At 41.7% G+C, this 23,266-nt stretch overlaps 1 protein-coding gene across 1 annotated transcript; it reads left to right on the top strand.

The window, feature by feature from the left end:
* Positions 1-984: 984 nt before the first annotated feature.
* Positions 985-18,272, top strand: tnfaip8l1 (tumor necrosis factor, alpha-induced protein 8-like 1). The gene is made up of 3 exons (XM_084548035.1): positions 985-1,412; positions 14,039-14,318; positions 15,615-18,272. Exons 2-3 carry the CDS (start codon positions 14,047-14,049, stop codon positions 15,901-15,903), a joined length of 561 nt encoding a protein of 186 aa, XP_084404161.1. The 5' UTR covers positions 985-1,412; positions 14,039-14,046; the 3' UTR covers positions 15,904-18,272.
* Positions 18,273-23,266: the final 4,994 nt, after the last annotated feature.

Below are 23,266 nucleotides of genomic sequence, written 5' to 3'. Positions count from 1 at the left end.
CAAACACCATGGCCTTTGAGAAATTGTGATTGGCATTTGACTTTTATGTCTGGTACATTTTTTTCGTATATTTTAGATAAACCAATATCAACCAGTTTAAATAATAAGAAGCAGGTTAACTTGTGAAAATAGTTAATAATAATTATATTAGTGTAGCCCTAAACAAAATACAACCATCCAGTGAATGTGGGTCTTTACACTCAAAAACTAGGTCACATATTTGAGTTGTTTTTGATACTCCGCTGAACGCTGATACAGAGTATTTCCCCAACTAATACCATCATACCACGAGAGGGCGCTCTAGATTAATTTCACCACTACAGGTGTTTCATTTAAAATTAAAAAAAAATAAAAAAATAAATAAAAAATTGTGACAAAGCCTTGAAGCGACACAAGTCTAACAATAATATATACAGGATGTTAACATAGATCAGTTGCTTGGTAAATAAAATATTGGTACAATTTAATAAATGAAAGTGAGAATTACCCGAGGTTGGCAGCGCAAAGCTAAAGAAACAAAAATGTCTGAAACTTGTCAAAGAATAACAATCACAAAGCTATAAAATAAACTTGGTGTTTACATAACAATGCAAGAAGGATATGACCTCGGGAATTCCCGTGTCCTCATTAAACAAATGAGGAAAAACTTCCTCTGTCTTGAAAACATCCGCTGACATATTTTTTTTTCTGTCTTTCTCTGTCTCTTTCTCCTAGATACTCTGATGCTGTCATTAGATCATGACATTTTGTAAGGTACTTTAAACTTGTGCTGTAATTATTAGTGTTAAATAAGGACTGTTATGAAATGTAACACATGTATATATCATTTTGGCCCTGGCAGAAAAGCTGCTACCCTACAGTTCCTGCTCATTGTTCCCTTCACACCATTTCCTCTGGGAAATTTCCAGCCTTGGGACCTGGAACTGGACAAGGATAATTACTGGAAACCCTAATCGGGGGGCAGGGAATGTGCTGGCTGTAAGTGGCCCTTGTTTCTTTTGGCCTGATTGGGGCAGGTCCACTCCCCTCGTTCTCCTTCATTGGCTCAATCCAACATCAATCTGTTGATTTCCAGGTCGCCCTCAAGTTTGAAACTTTTTCTTTTTTTTACGAGGAGAAGGAGGAGGTGGGGGAATCGGGTTACAACAAACTCTTGTAACCGATCTCAGACTGAAAACACTCTTTCAATAATTTACACATCAGCGCCCGATACGCGGTTACAGAACAAGAAGAAACAGGACGTTGTAATAGCGGAGACTACAGAAAAAGCGACAGACAAACTGAAACAAAAAAAACATGCTGTGAAGCGACTTTGGTTTGGTGGCAGGATGAAGACTTGAGCGGTTTTGTTCAGATTAAGTTGTCATCTCGCTGACTGGCCGCCCCTGTGTCCCACTGACGCTGAGAGGAAGGTGAGTCCATGTCGCCGCAGATCTTAACGGTCGACCAGCTTTTAATGAAACACCTAAACGAACTCTAACTCAACGGTTATCAGAGGCCTTGGACTCTAATTACTCCAAAGTTACGCCAATAAAGCCGATAAATAACCACCAAGCGGCTTTTATTCACGGTTAAACAACGAATATGCTGCGCTTTGTTTTGTTCTGTTTTCATTTATCTGACAGGCTCCATGTTAAACTGAGCGGAAGTAACGGTCAGTCAGTGATTCAAATAGCGTTTTTGGACGGCTACTTAGCAGCAGCTAACTGGCTAATTTATTGATTGATTTAATGTGATAATCGACACAATATGAGAAATTACAGGGGGAAATGTCCTGTACAATATTAGAGATTCAAAGAAATTCTCGGTGAGTTTTTGCTTCATCATGTAAATCACTGATAATCAGATTTATTAGTTACTGATGGGCCATGAAAAAAAGAAAGCTAGATTCAGACTTTTATAGGACCCTGGGCCTTGTTTATTGGTTTTCATGAGAAACTACAGTTACGTTTTTAAGCACACTGAAGATACTGTAGTTGGAATACCCATTTGCCAAAACATTAGGTGCACTTAATACACTCATTTAGTGAAAATGAATGCATTCTAATATAACAGCCCTGCCCTAAATCCTAATTCATGACTTTTTTTTTAAGTTTATGATAAATTAGCGCCAGCAAGGGGCTAATTCAACTGGATGATCATTTTGGAGGATGTAGTTTGTGGTGCTGTTAAACTGGATTTATTTAAACACAAAAGTGTTTCTGTTATTTAGCCTAGCCCACTGACTAAAATGGGTTTGTCAACATAATAGTTCAATATCCTCCAAAGATCTATAGTTCAATAGCCTCGAAATTACACATCTGAATCAGCAGCAATGTTGTTTTAAACAAATGCTGAATACCATAACTTTCATGAAGCTAAGATTTTATGCAGGACTGTTATATTAAGATGCATTTGTTTTCACCTGAGCACCTAATCAACTGGAAAGTGAGTGTATATATCTCAGTTTTCCATATTTGTGAGAACATCATCAAAGTGTTGTATGACCAGTTAGAACTAGTTTTCATTATGTTCTGCATTTATGGTGACTGTTGAGAGTGATTTGTCATCTCACACATCAGGAAATGCAGGAAAAAATAACATAATTTTCCTCCGCGCTGCTAATAATCCATCCTCCATACTTTATGAGCTAATTCGCAGCATTTCCAAAAGGCTGGCGACTAATGTTTTGCAAACACTGATATGTTTTGTCGCACATTGCAGTGTTTACATTGTAAAACGTTTCTCCATAACAAGGCTCGGAGTGGGGATGAATAGCTGCTCTGTGCAAGTCCGGGCTCTGGCAGGTAGCGGCACACATTATCATTCGCAGCCTCAACAAACATGTCAAATGAATTATGGCCCCGGATTAGCACTTGGAGTGGCCCCTCTCTCTCTGGCCTTAGCTGTGGCTGTGGTGAAATGATTTGGTGTTTTTTTTGTTTTTGTTTTACCTGCTCTCTGTTAGTTGCCAGGGCTTCCTTTGTGTCTTTGTTGTTGATAGCAACAGCTTAAAATATGACTTTTGGATGTCAACAAATGTCCTCTTGTTGGGATGATTTGTTGTCTTTCTGTTTTATATCCCTATAAACTGCATAGTTTTGATATTATTGGCAGCATAATTGTCTTTCTTCGGATTATATTCTCTTGGAATATATTGTAATGTATTATAATATTTTATATATTTATATATATATATAAAATATTTTCTAATTTCATCATCTAAACCAGTGGTTTTGTCATGCGTCCCCTTAAGCAATGCCTTTGTTCTGAATATAAAAACTTGCAAGTTCTGAACTGGTACCTGGAGGCACCACATTTTGCAACTGTGACCACTATTTCACCATTGCTTAATCAAAATAACATGAAATAATGAAAACAATTATTAGTTACAACCCTGAAATAATCAAACCAGATCCCACGCTTTATTGCTTTGGACAGTAATTGAAATATATAGAAAATGCAATACAGTCCATTTATTTTAGGTTTCATTCAAGCCGATTTTGATGAGTATCTGCTTTTTCTCATTAACTGTAGCTTCATAACAGCTTTATCTTTGTTTCAGCACTAGAAAGAATTTGAAAGACAATAAATAATAATAATAATAATACACAATAGTTGCCCGGCAGGATTAAGCAGGGGTCGGTGAGCATCATCTATTTATATTTCAGTGTAACTGTATCTCTGCAGATCCCCTCCTCTGGGCGTCTTTTATAATAGGACAATGCAGTCACGTTGCTCGACATTCCCCATGCAGTGTTATTAAGGGCAGAGCTGGAAATTGCTGCAGTATTCGTAGAGACACTGTGGTTCCTGCTGAGGAGAACCCATGGTAACTCATCAACAAGACAAGAGAGGTGTTTGACCTTCTTTCACTGGGCTGCAGAGTTGAGCTGAGCACGCTGGTGGCCTCTGGAAAGCCAACACACTCGGAGCATGTGGCCCGCTCTGAACGAGCAGAGCTGCGTGACCGGCGAATATCATGACATTGTTTGAAATAAAGAATCTGAGGGATTGTGTCTGCTAACAGATTGCGCTCGTCCAAGATCCAGCTTGAATCATCTGTTAGTCACCGTCTCATATTGGTCCCCCTCTGCTTTCACTGATCGCCATCCCTGCTGTTCTTGTGGCTAGGCGCGCTGGTATTTGCCACTCTATTAAATATCAAGTTAACAAATTATGCTCTTTGGGCTTGAGGTGAGGAAAATTAGTCATAATGTGCCTTGCTCTGATGGTGGCCTTAATTAAAATGTCATAAGACCCGACATCAGTCATAGCTCAAGCACCGGTTAGCACCTTGATTATGTCTTGCATTATTTGCAGCGCTGTTAAGATGCAAATTATACTGTAAATAATATATAATTAACTCTTAGCAGTTAAAGCAAAACCACGTGAGAGTGGTCTGGTCTTTTGATTCGTTATTATTCTTTCACTTTTCACAGTCAGCAGTAACCATAAAACAACTATCCACTTAAGTATTTTAATGCAAGAACAAATGTTGTTAGTGAGTGCTGTGATGGCCCCTGGGCAGAGCAGCAGCGACTGTATTCCCAGCCTTATTACACATGCTTAACGCTGACTGATGTTCCTCAATTAATGCCAGCAGCTCACAGCCACTGTCTCTTTCCGTATGTGCTGATAAGTCCACGCTTTATCCCTGTCCCCCATCTGTGCCCCAACCTGTTGCACCACAGCAGACTGCTCTTAGCCTCAAGTCTATTTCGGTCCAAATCGCCAGGCTGAATTATTAATCCCCTATCTATTATATGCCGATGTGTTAATTATTAATTGTTCGTCGGGTTCTGGCAGATCTGAGAAAACTGGGGTAGGATGGGGCACAGTTGCTGAGCGAAAGGCATTGATTGCCTCCTTTCTCAGCAGATCTGCACAAGCCTTCACGGATGATGACTGTGTGGGAAGATGAAAAAGCGACATCACATATCCAGCATAAAAAGGCCTACTGCATCCATAGCATGCACGTTGTAGGTGTCCATATGTGTCTGTTTTGCATGCAGTTATGACTCTCATGCCAGATCCACCATACTATATGTTTGTGCAAAGAGACATTACACAGACTTGTACGCCTGCTACATGCAATTGTTAACACGTATAATGTTCCCAGCTCCGACGCTCCTATTAGCAGTCAGCACCTCCTCTGTTACGCAACATCTCAAGAGAAGAGTGAGACAAACACTACAAAAAACTTGATGAAAGATGAATTTGCGGCGTTCACTTGTCCTGAAATCCTGCCGTTGATTCCCCAACAGCGGAGTGGTTCCAGTCGTGCAGCTCATTTGAGTGGTTACTTGTCCTCTCAGAACACAAAGCACGGATGTACCTTATATAACAGCCAGGATTGTCTATTGTATTTCAAAGTGGAGACAGATTATATCATGCAGCTGGGGAGAGTTTGAGGAGAAGGAAGTGAGAAGGAAGTTTTTTTTGATTGAAGGTTTTGCCAGAAGGAGTCGTTCTAATGATCTGTAATGCTTTTTTTATGATCATGAAGCTTTTCACAAACTTCCTCTCAATGTCAGTTGTTTTTTTATGCAGCTCCGTAGCATTGTGAGACTTATTTAAATCAGCATTCAAAAAGGTCCCTTAGGTTCTTCCTTTCACATGTTTTTTTTTTTTAAATCTACCCTGGGCATGTTTAACTAAATGGATGGAAAGCAAATACAGTATGTGCAGAGTGTGTACACAGCGCAACATCATCCAATCCTGTTCAAAGCCCTGCAATAAGCACTGCCTTTATGACAGTCATTGTGTTAAGGTTTAAGTGGCACAGTGTCAGAAGTGTTGGTTGGACTATGTATGTTGTTGTTCATCACAAGATGGCAGTTGGATTGTTTGCTTTCCTTTCATTGGCCTCAGTTTAGTCATCAGGTCTGTGAATGACATTTCTCCTCCATGTTTTCAAATAAAGTACCGAAGTCTCAATGCCTCACCAACATGACTTTTGACTTTTCCTCAGCTTACCTGATTTCACTTGACAGAATCGAGCACCTTGTGATAACGTTAGTATTGCTTAGGACAGCAAGTACAAGTAAGACTACTTTCTGACCGCAGTATTTGTATCAATAAATTAGTTCTCACTAACGGTGAGATGGACAAAAACATTTTCCATCCACCTTTTCTGAAGTTGATGCAGTTGACTGCACAGCACCTCCGTGTCGTCTCTGCTTTGGGTCTGCTAAATATGCTGGGAAGAGTTCAGCTTTTTGCCCCTCGGTTGAGGAGGCCTGTCTGTTGTATTGGAAGGTGTTTACTGTGCCGCCTCGAGTGATGATTGCAGTGTAATAAACGCTGGACTCAGAAATTACTATGAACTTCTGAACAGATCATCAGAAACTCTGTTGATAATCAACTGTAACGTTGGACGGTCACGCCGATTAAACATCAGCCTGGCTTCCTGGAAAGTGTTCCGACAGTTCAGATACTTCAAGAAAATACTTGAATTAAAAACTTGTTTTATAGCATTTAACGTGTAATTCAAATTCTAATTTTTTCAAATTTCATATTCGAGTTTTTTTAATATATATTTTTGTATTAAATCTACTGTTATTGTGTCCACACACTGGTCTAAAAGGTGCATTTAATTAATGTGGAAGTGACAAATTGATTCAATTAGTTGACCATCGTCAACAACAAAATCTGCATCTCTCGAGAATTGATTGTTTGTTACATTTTTGAAGCAAAAATGTCAAAAGTTCCCAGCTTCTACCCTAACAAATGTGAATACTTGTTGTTAGCAGACCAAAACAAACTATTCAAAATGTATTTTCACTCTTTTCTGACTTCTTCTACACCGATTAACCTTCATTCACTGGACTCATTCACAAATTCTAAGTAAAGCTTGTGTTTGTAGTACTCAACGTTCACTCGACGGCCAACAGCAGCAGGACACGACAGGCGAGAGGAGATGTAGAGAGAGGAGAAGGGGTTCGACATTTGGTAAAGGTCACTGGCCAGACTCAAACCGGGGACATCTTGGTTACATGTTTTTTGGACTTCTGGGTCACAAAAGTTTATGCTTTGGAAAAGGTAGGGGACTAAAACCAGGCAGGGTTTCACTGTGTTTAATACACCTGGACATAATATGTTATGTTTGCACTGGGGGTGGGGAAGGGTTGCTGTGAAGTACCTGAGTAATCTGTGATGCCGAGAGTCTATTATAGGGGTGTTTTTGTTGTGTGGTGTGAGACTCTGGTGTGATTTATGTCTGGTCAATAATAGCTTCCATCCTAAAGCAGTGAAGATTTTATCTGCTGATGTCTCTTCCAGGGTCACAGTGCCCAGTCCATTTGACTAGTGATCCCTGAAGAGCATGAAAGTCGTGACATTTCCTGCCACCATCAACCAATCTCTTGTCAGATGAAGTGTCATGGGAAGTTCTACTGTCTCTGCCAAGGCTTTAGTAAAATCGTTGCGGTCCACTGTCATAGAAACACATTCTTTATTGTTTTTTTCTTTATGTTGGCTGTTATCAGCCTCAACCACGGTGTCTAGACTGGCAGCAGGTATTAAAGTGGTGATATTTTGGGTGCCGTGACCTCCTCTTCCTCGTGAGGCATGATGGCATGAGTTGGAGTGGGTGGCTGCTACAGGTGTATCCAATTTCCGGCCCTTTCTCACCTGTCACACCTCAGCTTTGGTTTGACTGACAGGTGAGTACAGGCGATGCAGAGGCTGCAACCTGGATTGTTCTCAAGGAAAACCAATGCCACCCTCACATCTTGTAGGATTTTGTCTAAATGAGCAGTCAGAAGGCGAATGCATCACCATGTCATGTGTAGAATGTGTAAAAACACAAGCAACTCAGAAAATATCAGGTTATGCTGAAAGGAAATTAGTCAAAATGATCAGTTCTTGTTGGGTTATGAATCAAAACACTGACTTGCACCATTCACTGTTCCCAGCTGGTTTTATATGTTTGAGCTCTGGCCTTGTTTGGATGACAGTCTGAAGTTGTCATGTTGTGGGTTTTCTGAACATTTTCTCGTACTGTCTTCTGATGCATACATTTCTTTGGCTTATGATCACTTTGAAATTAAACGTTTGTCTACTCAAGGGCCTATATCACAGCTTGTTGTTTTAGAAGGGACATGAGTAGTGAGCTAGCAAGATGAGAAAATTTCTACTGCTATTTTAACCATCTTTTAAACATGAGGCGTCGGCGAGACTCTGGTCTGGTTACCTTTTGCTTCTCCATGCTGTGTTCACACTATGACTGAGAAAAAGCTACAACACAGACAGTGTGGCCAGCTACATTGTTGCGGAAGTGCTGCTCAAGAGTCCATTAATGTAATATGGGGATGTTTACTGGTAAAACACTCCTATGATATGATGTGTATAGCTGTAAGTGTCATAGGTTAGTTTGATGCTTCCTACCACTGACTTCCTTTGAATTTGAATTGGAGCTCTTTGCTTTATCACTGTTGTTTGGAAGCAGCAAAAGAGTGAATATTATGAGAAGTCAGAAATGACATTTTCTGCATTTAATAATTCTTGGGATCTTTCTCAGGTCCTGATTACAAGGACCATTTGGCCAAACAATTAAACTAATCAAGGTTAATCAGTAATGAAAATATTCATGATATTCTGATATTTTATTTTATTATTATTTGTGGTTGAGTCTATACATAAAAATTGAATGTGCCATTTTATTGGTTACACAGTTTGTCTGGATTGCATCAATGAGATTAACATCTTGTTGCGATTTTTAATGTCCTTATTCCCTGCATCCATTTAAAAGGTCAAACAGCCACTGGATAGAAACACTAATTGCAAGCGACAGCCAGAAGGAGTTGTCAGCCCACTTATTCCTCTTTCCCCAAATGAATTGGGAAAAGTTTTTTGGCTGAAGTGTCCTCGCAGCAGACGTCTGCTTTTCCTGCCCTGAAACTCCAATAGACAAAGCAAATTAAATCTGGATAATAAAGGTCCTATCTAGCTTCTTATGATCCAGTGCCCTCCACGGATTACAGCGGAGGACGGTAAGGTTATTTCTTTGTCATCACTGCCTTTTTTTTTTTTTTTTTTTTACCCCGATCCCCCAGCCAGGCTGGTACACAGGCTTGACAGGTCTATTCACACCTGTAGGACAGTTAGAGTGCCCCTGGGTTCATTACTCAGGCTCCCTCACTGTCATGAGACATCCATCTAAGACTGTGTAGGCTCCTGTTTCATTTCCATGAGTGAGCTTTTGCCTACATGTCTTTGTGAGTGAGTGAATGCCGGCATATTCTGAGGGAGTGTATGAGTTTGTAGCTTGTTTAACCGTCGCAATTATAAGTGCTGAGCTCTTGGCAGCTGCAATCTGTCTTTGTTTTCATTTCATTTTCAGCTGTTCGGCAAGCCAGGCATATCAGTAATGTGTATGCATATGTGTGTGAGTGTACCTACGTGTTTGTTTGCTTGATCCCTATGTGCACTGATAACTGTGGCTGGTATATTTGGCCACAATAGCCAGCAGTGTTTGCAGCTGTCATGTCTTGTTCTGCCTTAAATCCGTTAAAGTCTTGCCTCTATAAAGACTACGGAGACGCTGTGTCAGGGTTGGCTGCTCCGTCCCTGGGCACCGCGCTTCATAGGCCATTTAGAGTTGGCACTAACCACTTTCATGCTGCAAAGTCACTGAAAATGGAAGGTTTGAATCCAAACCTTTCCCATCACTCTGCACTTGTGCGTTGAGGACATGTTTTCATGAAGCCTTTATTTTTCCCGCCCTGGGGAAATGGAGGGGGAGACTGAGAGCCAGGGAGACTGAGAGCCAGAGCGAGGATATCCCACCATCCTCAAGATAAGAGTACCAGGGGTCTGTTATGTCACACTTCAGTCTTAAGTGAAATCACAGGCACACAGTCCTGAGTGCTTCTGTGTTTGGACTGTTTGTGTACATGTGTATGACAGGCAAACATTCATTCTTCCTCTTCCTTTTTTCTGCTGCTCATCGTCCTGCTGCACTTAGGTGACAGCTACGATGACTCTGGTCTCCGAGAGTGGAATTTAATGAGCACTATGAAATCACGCTCCAGTTTGAGAAGGAGTTCGCCCCATTATCCATTTGCACTTTTCTAAACTCTTACACATCCATCAGCAAGAGCAGAGATGAAGAGAGGGCAGTAAATGTAGAAATGTTGTGCTAAGTGAATCTCTTCTTGAGGCTGTGATTAAGGAATAACAATGAGACTAGGTGACCATTTTCAGGTGGAGCTGACTGAGAAGTTAAAATTTCAACTTTGTTTTTTTGCTATTTTTCAGTCTGATCATTAGTGTCTTTCTCCTTGTTATCCATTTCATACACATTGCATCAGAGGAGGATTTTCTGTAACAAGCTCAGCTCGGCAAGTTTAGAGTTACAACCATGGAGAAACGGTCGATGGGGATCTGCCAGTGATCCTTGATCAGCACAGCGAGAGGCCCAATGAGACGTCCAGCACCTGCAACAGGAATGAGTGAGAACTAGATTCAGCACAAGACAGTATATCAATGACCTTTCATTCAACATCTACATTTCATTGATGTTTGAGGATTGATGTGTAACACACCTCCGCCCTCTGTTCTCTCCATCTCTCTGCGTTTGTCTTTGCTCACCCACTCTTCATGCGTCTCCTCTATGGGAAGCGTCCTGCTGACACTCTCTCCAAGGAGTCTTATTGATATTCTTAGAGAGGCATTGCACAGAGAGAGAAGAATGAAAGTCATACACTGTAGCAGCAGATGCACAGCCTTCTAGGACCAACAACAGTAAAAACCACCCAGCAGGGATATATGTCACTGCTCTTGTCGTCTGCTGCCCAAATATCACCTGAGGTTGGATAAGGATTTGCCATTCATACGCATTTACAGTTAATTGTTGGGGTTTAAGATTAATCACAATTATCATGTGTGAATGGGACACTTGTTCTTAGATATAATTGTTTTCACCGTGGCACTGTCCTATTAAGCTGCATTTTGCATTTTGGTGTCACATCAAGGGATTTTTTCAAAGAAGTAAGATTCCCCTCACCCAAGATACCGAAGTATTATGCTTATTTGCATGTGTATTTCCTCACTCCCTAAAAATCCCTGCATTATGGGCATTGTTGAATATTTATTTTCTGCACCAGAGATAATTCAGTTAAAGTTTTGATACTAAAACAATGCCTTTGGATTGCTTACATATACCTACCAACATTTGTTTATTAGCTGCTGAGTCAACAGAAAACCGACCTGTGACTGTTTTATTAAAGAAATTCTTACCTTTCTGGCATGTTGCACAGCACTTAGTAAAAATTTGATCATGAACAACTCTGCCTCCCTCCAAAGTCCTACCTGCTTCCCCCTGCCTGACCTTTGACACCCCCCTCCCCTGTCTGTCAGCGAGGAAGGTGAAGGTAGAGGCGGAGGAAAATGGTAATTAAATAAAATTGACAGCAGTAGTCAACTAGAGGGGACGCGTCGACTGATGACAGCCAGGAAGCTCGGCAAATCATTTTATTCGGACCAAATAAATTTACTGGTCAGACGTTTATCAGAAATATATAAGAAATAGAATATTGATGAGTTTCAACACCTGGTGGATTTCTTTTACATTTTAGTTGTGCTATACACTTTTTAGGAGCATTTTAAGATTACAAAAGAAAAGTGTAAAAATGCTAGAAAGGTAAGAATTGCTTTAACATTTCCATTTCTTCTCTAATGTGTCAGTTAGATATGATGCTTTTACATGACAGTAAATGGAACATCCTGGTCTGTTGGACACATAATACAAATCATCTAGACTGAAAGTCAGTCAAACTTCCCCATCTACCAAATTTTAGTCGGGGGAAGTTGATCTGAGATCACTCTGTTGGTAACTGATTATTTTGCAAAGAAGAGAAGGGCCAGTCAAATTGTTTGGGTGGGCTTTATGCAGTGATGGAAAGAGGAGTAAAAGTACATGTCATTGAGTTATATTTGTTTACAATAAACTGGCACTGATTAGTTTGAGGACCACCCAGTTGTGTGCAGGTGTATTTATTTTTTTACTCTGTAATAGTTGAAACACACCCCATCATGAGATCCAAATGATGTGTTACCAGACTCCTATTCTGATAAGAATTGAGTCTGGCAACATCAGTCCACAAAATATCTGAAGATGGTAATTTTGCCACTGGGAAATAATTTTTAACTAATTTCTTACACTACATGGATAAATCATTTAATCGAGGAAACAATCAGGAAGTTGAGTGATGATGGAAATAATCCTTAGCTGCAGGCCAATCTTACTTAAACACACTTTGTTAATTTGATGAAAGAAGACAGACTCTGCATATTTTAAATGGCTTTAGAAAACCCCTAGATAAAACAAGTCTAAAATGAGAAAAGTTGTGTTAAAACTAGCTTTCATTATACCAGGTTACAACACTTGATGTGATGCATTTTGGTAGCAAAAAGGGTTCTCAACACCCATAGTCACATGTTGATGTTATGTAAATTTTAGCCAAGGTCAGGAGAAGGTCATAAAATCCATCCTCTGGGATCCATGAATGTGTATACCTAATTTCACAGCAATCTATTAAATGTCTCAGGATATTTTAATCTGGCTACATTTTTAGCCTGCTGTTGGCACAAGATTAAAAGTTAAAGGCTCAGCAAAGTCACTAGAATTCATTGTCAGTGGATCTCAGATATTTGTAGAAAATGTAATAACAACCTGTCACAGATGAGATATTTCAGTCTGCCTCACTGACAGACACATATTGCCTTCTCTAGGGCCGTGGCTGAAGATGCCAAAACATTGTGCAGCTTCTCAAATAGCCTTTTTCTTTGTTGTTAAATAAGATCATACATAAATTCTAAGCTATTTGAAGATACCATAGGTTATGTTGTAATAGGCATTTTCTGATATTTTTAATCAGTGATAAAGCACCTCATTTAGTACATGTCCTATCAAAATCAAACTCTTCCCCTTCATTCATTCCCCTGTGCTGGTAATGGAAGGCAGTCGTGGCAAACAGCTTTATGTTGCCAGTTTACGCTTGTCGTCTCCCAGGTTATCCTTGGAAATCTGTGAAGGTTAGAGACGGAGTGCACAGGAAAACAGATTTATTTTATTTTCTGAAAACAGAATGTACAAACCTGAACAAGTGACCCGCAGAACTCATCGAGAGGCAGTCGCTGAAATGATGTGGCTCGCTGCAGACCTGCCTCACTGGACTGGAAGGGTTGGGGCGGAGGGGGGCGCTGTGAAAAAAAAACGTCGACCCCTATGAACCTCACTATTTATGAGCCTCCATCATGAGCGCAGCTTATCACTGAGTCACCCCACTTGGCATGTGAAGAGAAGCAGCATCGTACATAAATCAAACCGCACACGTGCACTGAATGAGTTGTCTTGTCTTCTAATCGCTTTCACCCACACATGTACACCTTGTTTTGAGAATGCATTCAGTTGATGAGACATCCCAGTTCCTCTGGTCGTGCTGTAACTGACTTGACTCCTACACACGTAATGACACTTTCTTCTCTAACTACCTTGTAGGCCCTGAGCCAGACGGTGGCTGGGACTAATTTGACAGCTGCCATTGCTCATTATCTGATAAAGGGGACAGTTCTTGGCCCTGCAGTTTAAACAGCATCAGTGTCGATGTTATTTGCAATAACCTCACACATTGTAAGCCGCCAGTGTAATACGTCTGGTTCTTTTTTCTGTTGAGATGAGAAAGTGAAAGTAGGTATTTAAGGAAAGGATTCTCTCTGTTCATTTCTAAATTTGTATCAAATCTGGAACACCAGCAAACATTGCATGTTTCTTCTCATCGCTTTCAATGGCCTCTCTTGAAATAACATAAATCCGCAGTCAGGTGTGAATGGTTGTCTGTCTCTCTATGTTAGCCCTGTGATAGACTGGAGATCTGTCCAGGGTGTACCCCGCCCGACAACAGCTGTGATAGACTCCAGACCCCCTGTGACCCTTCAGAGGACAAATGATTACAGAAAATGAATGAATAAATCAAATCTGCAGTCAAGTATGAACATTTAACTGAGCTGTCGTCCTCTGTTTGCTCTCTCCCTTTGTGTCATCTTGACCCAGACTTGACCATGGACTCATTCAGCACCAAGAGCTTAGCCTTGCAGGCGCAGAAGAAGCTGATGAGCAAGATGGCCACTAAGAGCATGGCCAACCTCTTCATCGATGACACCAGCAGCGAAGTGCTGGACGAGCTGTACCGCGTCACCAAGGAGTACACCCGCAACCGCAAAGAGTCCCAGAAGATAATCAAGAACCTGATCAAGATGGTGGTGAAGCTGGGAGTGCTCTACAGAAACAACCAGTTCAACAGCGAGGAGCTGACCCTGGTGGAGAACTTCAGGTGGGCAGAAAGAGTCTTTATAGAAACGGCTTCATAATTTGGAATGGGCTTATTTTCTTTCTTTCCAGAAGTTAGGTGAGAAGATTCCACTCTAGTGCTGTAGCCATGAAACCATTAGCTTACTTAGCATAAAGACTGGAGGCAGAGGTAAATGGTTAAATCAAAAGGATGACTAAAAGTCAGCAAATCTGTTGCAAAATGGATGGAAAGACACAATAATTGGCTGTCACTGCAATTGATTTAAAATGCACTAGACGTAGTTTGTATCCAAAATAAACTGCTCGTAATACGCAGCCCAGAAATGGAGGCAACCATATATGAACACCACAAATGGATAGAATGGGAGGATTTCCTGCTCTTGCCATTCATGCCATTGTATGAATACAGCGTAGCATTAATGTCATTTTGATAAAATGGTTGGTGGGCATACTCTTGGACATAGGCAGGCCAGTTTTCCTCAAACCTCTTGCTCCACCTTCAGCATACTGAGAAATGTATCAGACTTCTTATCAAACAAAGCAAATGAGTGTATTTTCCAAAATGTTTCTTTTAAATGGGGCTTAAATGAAGACGTTTTGATGCATCCTACCATGAATCAAGTTAGTTCAAGCAGAGCTCTGAAGTCACCCTAGCGTTGGCTGATTGACAGCAGCTTAATGCAATATGCTTCTCAGTGATTACCCTCATGCCATTGCTGTTAACTGCGGCTGGTCCCTCCACAACCCCAACCTCCTCCTGATGAGGTGTTTTTGTCGATTTAGCTAAAATTTAATGTTCATTAATGGGTTTGTTAATGAGGATTAGCTCTCATAGCACAATCCCCATTGCTGTTCCGATTCAAACTGGGTCCTAAATGGTTGATTACTTGGCCTTAAGTGTCTCTGATTGAAATTTAAATAAGGGTACTTGATGTCAGGAGGTGACAAACCTTGAGAAACAACAAAGATTGTGGTTCTGGTTGCAAGCTTCAAGTGGTGAAAACTGCAGTTCAAGTGCATTTTTGTGTGCTGATGGAGGCAAATTAAGGAAATTGACTTTTACATCAGTTTATACAGTTTCCACTAAAACAGTAAAACTCCGCTTGGAGGCATGCAGAGCTGACATAAATGCACAGTATGGAGAATGGTGATTATATTAGCGATGAAGATGAGACGCTGTGAAGGACAATTCCATAACTAATGTATGGGGGTTTCTAAAGGAAATCACAGGACAGCAGTTTCTATTTTTACTTACTTGTGCTGCTGCGGTCAGATTTAGAAACTGACAGCCTCTCTTCTCTTGCTCATCATGTCACAGGAAGAAAGTCCACACTCTGGCCATGACGGCGGTCAGTTTCCACCAGATCGAGTTCACCTTTGACCGCCGCGTCATGAGCGCCATTTTGAACGACTGCCGTGAACTGCTGCACCAGGCCATCAAACGCCACCTGACAGCCAAGAGCCACTCACGGGTCAACCACGTCTTCAATCACTTCGCCGACTGTGACTTCCTGGCGGCTCTGTATGGGCCCTCGGAGGTTTATCGTGCCCACCTGCAGAGAATCTGTAACGGGGTCAATAAGATGCTTGACGAGGGGAACCTCTGACCTCTGTTTGCCTTGTCATCCAGCACATTTACCTCTAGTCGCTCCTCATGTACTCATTTCTTTGTTTCATTTTTTAAGACAATTGTGAACATTTATATTATTCCTTTGTTGGTTTGTGTTTGTGTGTGCCTTTCAGACATCACTGTAACAATGGCTAGTTAGTCCAAAGTATATTTCTTCTCCAGCCTGACTATGTGTGTTACTTCACAGTTAACAAAACCCAGCTGATGTTTTTATTTAATGAATGTAAAACTTTGTGCTCTTATCAGTATACTCAAGGATAGGAGCCTTGACAACTGTGCCTTGAAAAACTCATTCCAAGGCTTTCTTTTCCCTCTTACTTAATTCAAAAAGACATGAATCAAGGCACAGGCCTGGTTCGGTGCCTTTAATGAACGGAGATAGTTCTGGGAGCACTATGAGGAAAGAAAGCGAATATCCAAAGACAAAGTGTTATTTTTTTTTTTTTTCTTTTTTTTTTTTTCTTTTCATGAAGTAGTATTGCACTCAGTCTTGAATAAGCGCTGTACTGTACTTTCCTGCATTAGTGAAACCATGTGAAGCACGGCAGTCGAGTAATCCTGCTTAGCCTGCATATTTTACAGCTCTCACAATCATGCACTGAACTCTGCTTTGTAGAGAAGCCAGGCTTTTGTTTAGCAGGCACCTATAAACCCAGTTCTGCTTCTACCAGTCTGGTTTATGGCCACCACAACAAAGACTTATTTGGGTCATAGGGGACCATTAGCATGGAGGAATTTGATTGTTGGGTATCGTTTAACGCGTATGCGCTGACTCCAATGTCTCGCCGCTCATCTAGTCATAAAAATGACAGCGGCACAGCTTGGCACCAGGTGCAAAGGTTGCTCTGGATTTTTATCAGGAGGGTATTAAACACAGTCAAACTATGTGTTCAGGGTCCGCAGCAGATTTATCAGTGTTGCCTCAGGTTTACCCCAAAAGCACTAAATCTCTAGTTCATATTCTGACTGATCTGAACGAGAAAGACTCCCCATGAGCAGTCAGATGAAAGGCTGGACCAAAACTGCAGCTCTGTGTCCATGAAGAGGACCGGGCACGGTTTAGAGATTAGAGCAGAGACAAACACTGTACCTGATTGTACTCTCCCACTGCAATTATAGCTCCCTGCTCTGGGGTTGGTATAATGGCCTGGAGCTTGCCTCTGTCGAGCACCCACTCCATCTCACACACAGCTGAGATAACCATCTCTGTTTGCGCGATGCAAGTCCTTTAATGGGGTGAAAGATGTTGTGGCGTTTCTTCTCCATAAAGGAGCACATGAATAGTTACAACCATCCCTCTCTAACCTCACATAATAGCCGTCTTTCCTTTTCGTCTATGTGTTTTTGTATCACCGAGCCTGTCTGGGAGATTGTTTTGTGCTGCGGCTTCATTTTGTATTCTGTGTGTGTGTGTGTGTGTGTTTGTGTGTATACCTGTGAGAGAATTGGAAATTGAGCCGTGTAATAAGCGCTGTGCTTTCCCAGATAGCATTGCTGAAACTTTAACTTCTTCCACAGCATTTCTGCCAAAGGAAAAAAAAAAAGACTGTTGTTACTAAAAATGCAGTCTTTTTTCAAGAGGACACTTCAGAAAACAATATGCACTTGATAATTATAACCCAGCTCTTGGTGATAATGAAGACAGAGGTGGTGGCTGTTGTGGTTTCACTCCTCTTTTATTCACTTTTTAACTCTTAGATGAATTTGCTCCATTTATATTCTCATTTGTTAAATCCATCTGACTCTGAATCTTCTGAAAGGCTTTAAAGTAAATCCTTTTTCCTAAGTCCCCCCAAAACAGCTGACTTTAATTGTCTTTTAATGCCATTTGCCCCAATCTGTCCACATCTCAGGGCTAGTTTAAATCTCCCTCTGACCGCATGTACTAAAAGCACCGCAAACCCCTGCAACAGACTCACTTATTTTACTAAAGCCCTCGAATGAATCATGCTTTTCAAGTCGCATTTTTACTATTGTGAAATGTTTTTATTTTGACTCTTGTACATATGATTTTTTTTGTGTGTGTCTCTGTATTGTATCCACAAGCAACAAATATAATACAAATTACTTTTTTAAATGAATACATCTCGTCTTCATTTTTGTTTTGTTTTTATGTGTGGCTTCCCATCAGCCTCTTGGATGCTGGAATCTCTTCAGCCCAGAGGTAATCTGACTACGACTGACCGCGATTTGGTCGGCCAGATCCCTTCCTCCTGCTTCCAGCATTGTTAGGAAACCATGAAGGCAAACATGCAGCTGACTCACAAACAATTCAAGTTTAGGTCATTTTTTTCCACTTCCTACAAGCCCACGTCGCGGTCAAAGGTAGAGCAGGAAATGAGTAAGACGGAAAGACTTCTTCTGTTTTTGGACATTTAAACATTCAGCTCTGCTGTTGTTTCGAGTGCAGAACGAGTGGCACTCTGTGAATTCGATTTTGGCTTTAATCTGTTGTTGACTTTGCTGCTTCTTAGACTTTGGAATGATAATTTGGCCTTTAGAGCGATCCTCCCTGCAGCACACTCAAAAGTCTACTGCCTTGGTATCCTCTAATATGGACATTATTCTCAACATGCATTTTTTTGTGCGTGTGTGTTGTTGACTCACCGTGGAGTTCGGAGCACTATGTTGTGACTAAACCGAGATGTGTGTACGGCTCAGTCACATCTTATTTCTCTTTTTGTCCGCTTCCTTCTCCAATTTGACTTAACTATGATGTTGAGTAAAGCGAACATGTCAACTTAAATTACTCGCTCGCAGCGTAGTGGTGAAAGTATTTTGAAGGGGAAATACACATTGATGGAGAGTTTGCTTATTTCTTCTCCTTCCAGTTAGTGTGCCTTTGGAAATTAAAGTTTCCAAACGACAGTCACGACTTGATTATCAGTGGATGTGGATGGGTGCTGTAATATATTTTCGTGAAGCTAACTTCCACTGGGGCACAATTATCATTTTTACATAATGAAGTGACTACAAAAGAGCTGGCCTGCATCATAAGAAGGTGCTGAAAGGATGAAGCATGCAGAGCACCTACTGCACAGATTATTAAGTTATGGTTTGTAGTATAGTCTCCTAACCTGAACCTAACCAATGGTGAGCTGAGATACTGTATAATCTAGCACTCCCTAGGATCAAAACTGACAGAGGGATGATTTCCTCGTTTGGCTGCATACACGTAAAACTCCAAGGAAGGACAAACCAAAGTTAGTTTTGGCGTGGCACCGCAAAGTCTGGCTGCGTGTCAATACGGACACAAACACCCTAATGTTTGAGTTCTGGGTGGCGCAGCAAAACAAACCACAGGGCATTGTGTTCAAACAGCAGGCAATTGTCTGCACACATACAACAACACACAGCCATATTTCTAGATTTTCTTTTATCATGCAGGCAAGGGGGAAAAATCCTTTTAGGTTAAATGAGTGGGGAAAGGGACTGGGACTGTAGTCAAAGAATGAGTGGCACCAAAGAAGAAGAATCTGCAAAATGATTCAGCTGCCTATTTCTGTGATGTTAGCATTATTGTACTGTTCAAAGCGAAGCTGCAGAGAATTATGTATTTGCTGATTTATGCTGCAGCTTAAAGCAGAAGGATTTTTATTTTCCCACAGAGCACAGTCAAAGGAGTGACAAGTGAATTGTTGAGTTGTTGTAATTAATGTCACATATGTAAAAGAAAGATTTGTCACGTTTTTATGTAGACACCATTTTGTCTGTTTTTGTTCCTCATTTCAATGGAAGTCCACGTGTCGAGGCCAACATCCCAATCTAACAGCTGCATCCACGCTTTCTAAATCTTATTACAGTGTGGGCACAGTGATAAAGGAGAAGCCCCCTTTACACCAGGCCTTTACTGAACTTTTGAGCGCGTCCAAATTTTTTTTCAGCACCAATCTCATGTTGGTTAGCTGGCAGAGCAGAGCAGAGTCAGTGCTGCTTATTATGTATTACTTTGCTTTTGTAGTCCCTCCACATCGTTACTCATCCAGTATGCTTAAAGGTGCTCTCCCCTCTGGCAAGCACAGCTATGACAGTCAGCTTGGAAGTTAGAAGTCTTTCAAACCCCCCCCCCGTCTTACTCCCCTTTTCTCTGTCTCTCTTTTGCTCTTTCTTGGTGTCCCCACGTCTCTCTCTTCCTTTCTCGCTCTAGTCCTCAGAGAGCACCTGTCTGACGTGTTGTTCAAGGATGAAACGCACGGCGGAGGGGAATCCAAAAGCAAACAACACAAAAATATACATGAGAGGACGAGGAAGACACTGCTGTACGCATGCATGCACACACACACACGCATAGTCCTCAATGCCAAACCCCTCAGGATTATCATCAGCGCGGCACTGGACACATCAGGGAAGACAGCATCTGCTTACTTCCATAGTTTAATACAGCAACAAAGAACATTGTGTTCTCAAGAAACTTTTATTGCATATTACATATTTACACAATGAGTGTAAATACAGAGCTAACTACACTCGTGAACACGTATAAACCTGCACAGACTCCACTTTCCTGCTATCCAGGTGGCTACAGAAAGATTTCAAGTGCCCAGAGGCATTCACACTGTGACTAAAAGACATTTTTCACGGGAAATTTGGACAGACATGGAGCATTCGCCTTTCAAAGCATTGCTTTTACATCTATCTTTTCCACCAAGTTATGTAAGGTTTTCATTGGTGTGCTCTCGGTGCATGTGTGTCGAAGAAATTCAACCAGGAAACTGTATCTGCTGTGGCAGTAAAGTTCAGCTAACACACACACACGCACGCGCGTGTGCAGCTGGAGAATCCCGACACACACGCTCTGTTGCTCCTCGATGGCTAGGCGGCCTGTTACATGACTCAAAAACAAGATAGGGAGCGCTACATGAGGCTCCCGACAAGGTTACGAGGAGGCCATATGCCCTGTCTGCTCCTGGTGGCCTCCTGTTTGAAGAGTTGGGGAACTTAAACACTGAAAGGAAGAACCTTTCTGTACTTCTAACTGTCCTCCAGTCACTCACACATACATTCAGCCTATTAATGTAATGGATGGGGTGAGCAACCTGACTGGAGAGGCTGCCCAGCCAGCTTTAACTGGACAGCAACTGTGACAGCTACTCATTATTCCACATTGACTTTAAAATGAGCAGTGATTGTGTGTTTTGCTGCCACGTTATTTATGGACCTTACAAAGTGGGTGGTAGATTGGGGCTTTTAAGAGTCTTTAACAGACTGAAACTACTCTGAGAGAGGATACTGAATATATAACCTTTTTTAATAAATGTGGACCTCCATGCCTCCAAATTTTACAAAAAAAGGGAACATTTGTCACGATCTTGAAAATTAAAATAAATTTCATAGTGACCTAGATCTTTTTCAGCAAACCTGCGACATGAGAATCATCTTCTCTTGGGTTGATTTTGACACTTTTAACTAATCAAATGACCCATGCCAGACCACAGAAGAGGACTGCAGAGCTTGTGTCTGCAATTTGTCAACAACAATCATTTGCAAAACATGATGGTGGAGCAATCTGCAGAGCTCGCAAATTGCCTCTGTGAAAGACGCCTGACGCTGAATGAACTAAAAAAAATAAAAAAGGTTTAGCTTTAAGCTAGACTTTTTTGTGCATGTGTGTACGCACCGCATTTTCAGTCTCCATCTATATTTAACTCTTATTTATTTTTTGATGACTCTGTTCAGCAATGAATTGTGTTTGTATGGTTGTACATTCGAACTTGACTGATGAACTGCGATTTCAAAGAGAAATTCTGTTTGAAATTTTCATTATGTATGCATTCAAATACAGACAATAGTTTGAACTTACATTTTTAAACACAAAAGCAACCTCTCACTGTCAGAAAGAAAGAGAATCAGCCATATGAGGCAGCGTGTTGTGTGGATTAATAGTGGCTGCCCTATGACTACCGGTCTTTATTCTTTTTCTTTTTTTTATCCAGACTAATGGTCATTACAGGCTGACAGCAGTCTGTCGACATGTAGGCAGAAATCTTCTTAGCGTGCAGATTACACCCAGCGAGCCTGTGACTTTATTTTCCCTTCTGCCACGTACCTGCATAGTAGAATGTGTCAGTGAATGAAGTCATGTTTTAACAGGGCACTACCAGAGGAGTAGATTGCTATGCTGACTAACAGAATGACAGATGATGTGAGTGTCTCACCGCTGAGTGACAGCTAACTGTCAGGGCTTTTTGTGCCGCGCCGCTGCCGCCTTCTCATATTGGATGCTGCCAGAGAGGGAGGGTCACATCTATGAAGTGGCAGCCGAGTGAAAAGGCACCTAGGAGGCATCTATGAGCTTGTCAGACACCAGAAATCTAATCCGAATAGCCAAGAATTGGAATTTAAATGAGAAACCTGAAAATAGCAGCTGTCTCTGCATAATTGGAACAAATACAAGTTGGATGTGTGGCCAAAAAAAATAATAATAAAAACAACTGGGATGTAACGTGACACTGTTTGCTGACAGTTACAATAAGCTGGGGAGGGCTGTGCCACAGGAAGGCTGTTGTTTGTAGCCAGGGCAACTTATAGTTTCTGTCAAACTGGTGCTGATCTCTGCTCCTGTAGGTCACAATTATGTGCCCCCTACTATTCCTCCTTCATCCCTTCTTGTTTCCATCCTCCCCCTTCTCCTTTAAAGCCCCTCTGGTGTCCTAAGCAGCATTTAATTGTGAAGGGCTGAGCCAGGGAAGGAGTAATCAGATGAGAACGGAGGAAGGGGGAGTCATGTGGGTATACAACCGCTAAAGGGGGATTACTAATACCGGCGTCTTGATTGAACTTCAGCTGTTCTCCCTGGCAAATTGGAGGTGGGGCAAGGAGGGGTAGTGACACAGAGGGGAGTAAGGGAGAAGGGAGTTGCAAAGACAGATGACGATAAGGGCTTTTCAGATGAGAGCAAAGAGTAGCAGGGAGAGGAGGCAGAGATGGGGAGAGAAGAGGGAAATAGAGAAAGGGAGTTAGAGCAGTGAGAGGGAGTGGGAGGAAGAAAGAGCGAGGATAGGAGGCAGCGCAGTGCAGTGCGGGGGGAGAGAGACGGGAAGGGAGAGAGAGATGTAGAGACAGGAAGCCTCCGCTGCAACTGAGCCAGTGAGACGCAGGCAGGCGGAGAGAGAAGACGGAGAGAGAGAGACCCTCGGCATCTCCATAGCCGGCCCGACGAGGGGGTGATGGGCTCAAGAGCACCCTGACAGAGGCAACAGCGGGAGGAGGAGCAGAAACAGAAGGAAGAGCAGAAGGGAAAAGGCAGGGCTGCCGAAGCCTGTTTCTGATATTATCAGATATTATCAGAAACAGGGTTCAGCAGGAAAGGGGGAGTGGGTGGGTGGGACCTGAGCTGAGGA

Source organism: Chelon labrosus (genome assembly GCF_963514085.1).
Source record: "Chelon labrosus genome assembly, chromosome: 7".
Lineage (NCBI taxonomy): Eukaryota > Metazoa > Chordata > Actinopteri > Mugiliformes > Mugilidae > Chelon > Chelon labrosus.
The sequence above is the reverse complement of the archived record's forward strand: the minus strand, read 5'-3'. Positions and strand labels throughout refer to the sequence as shown.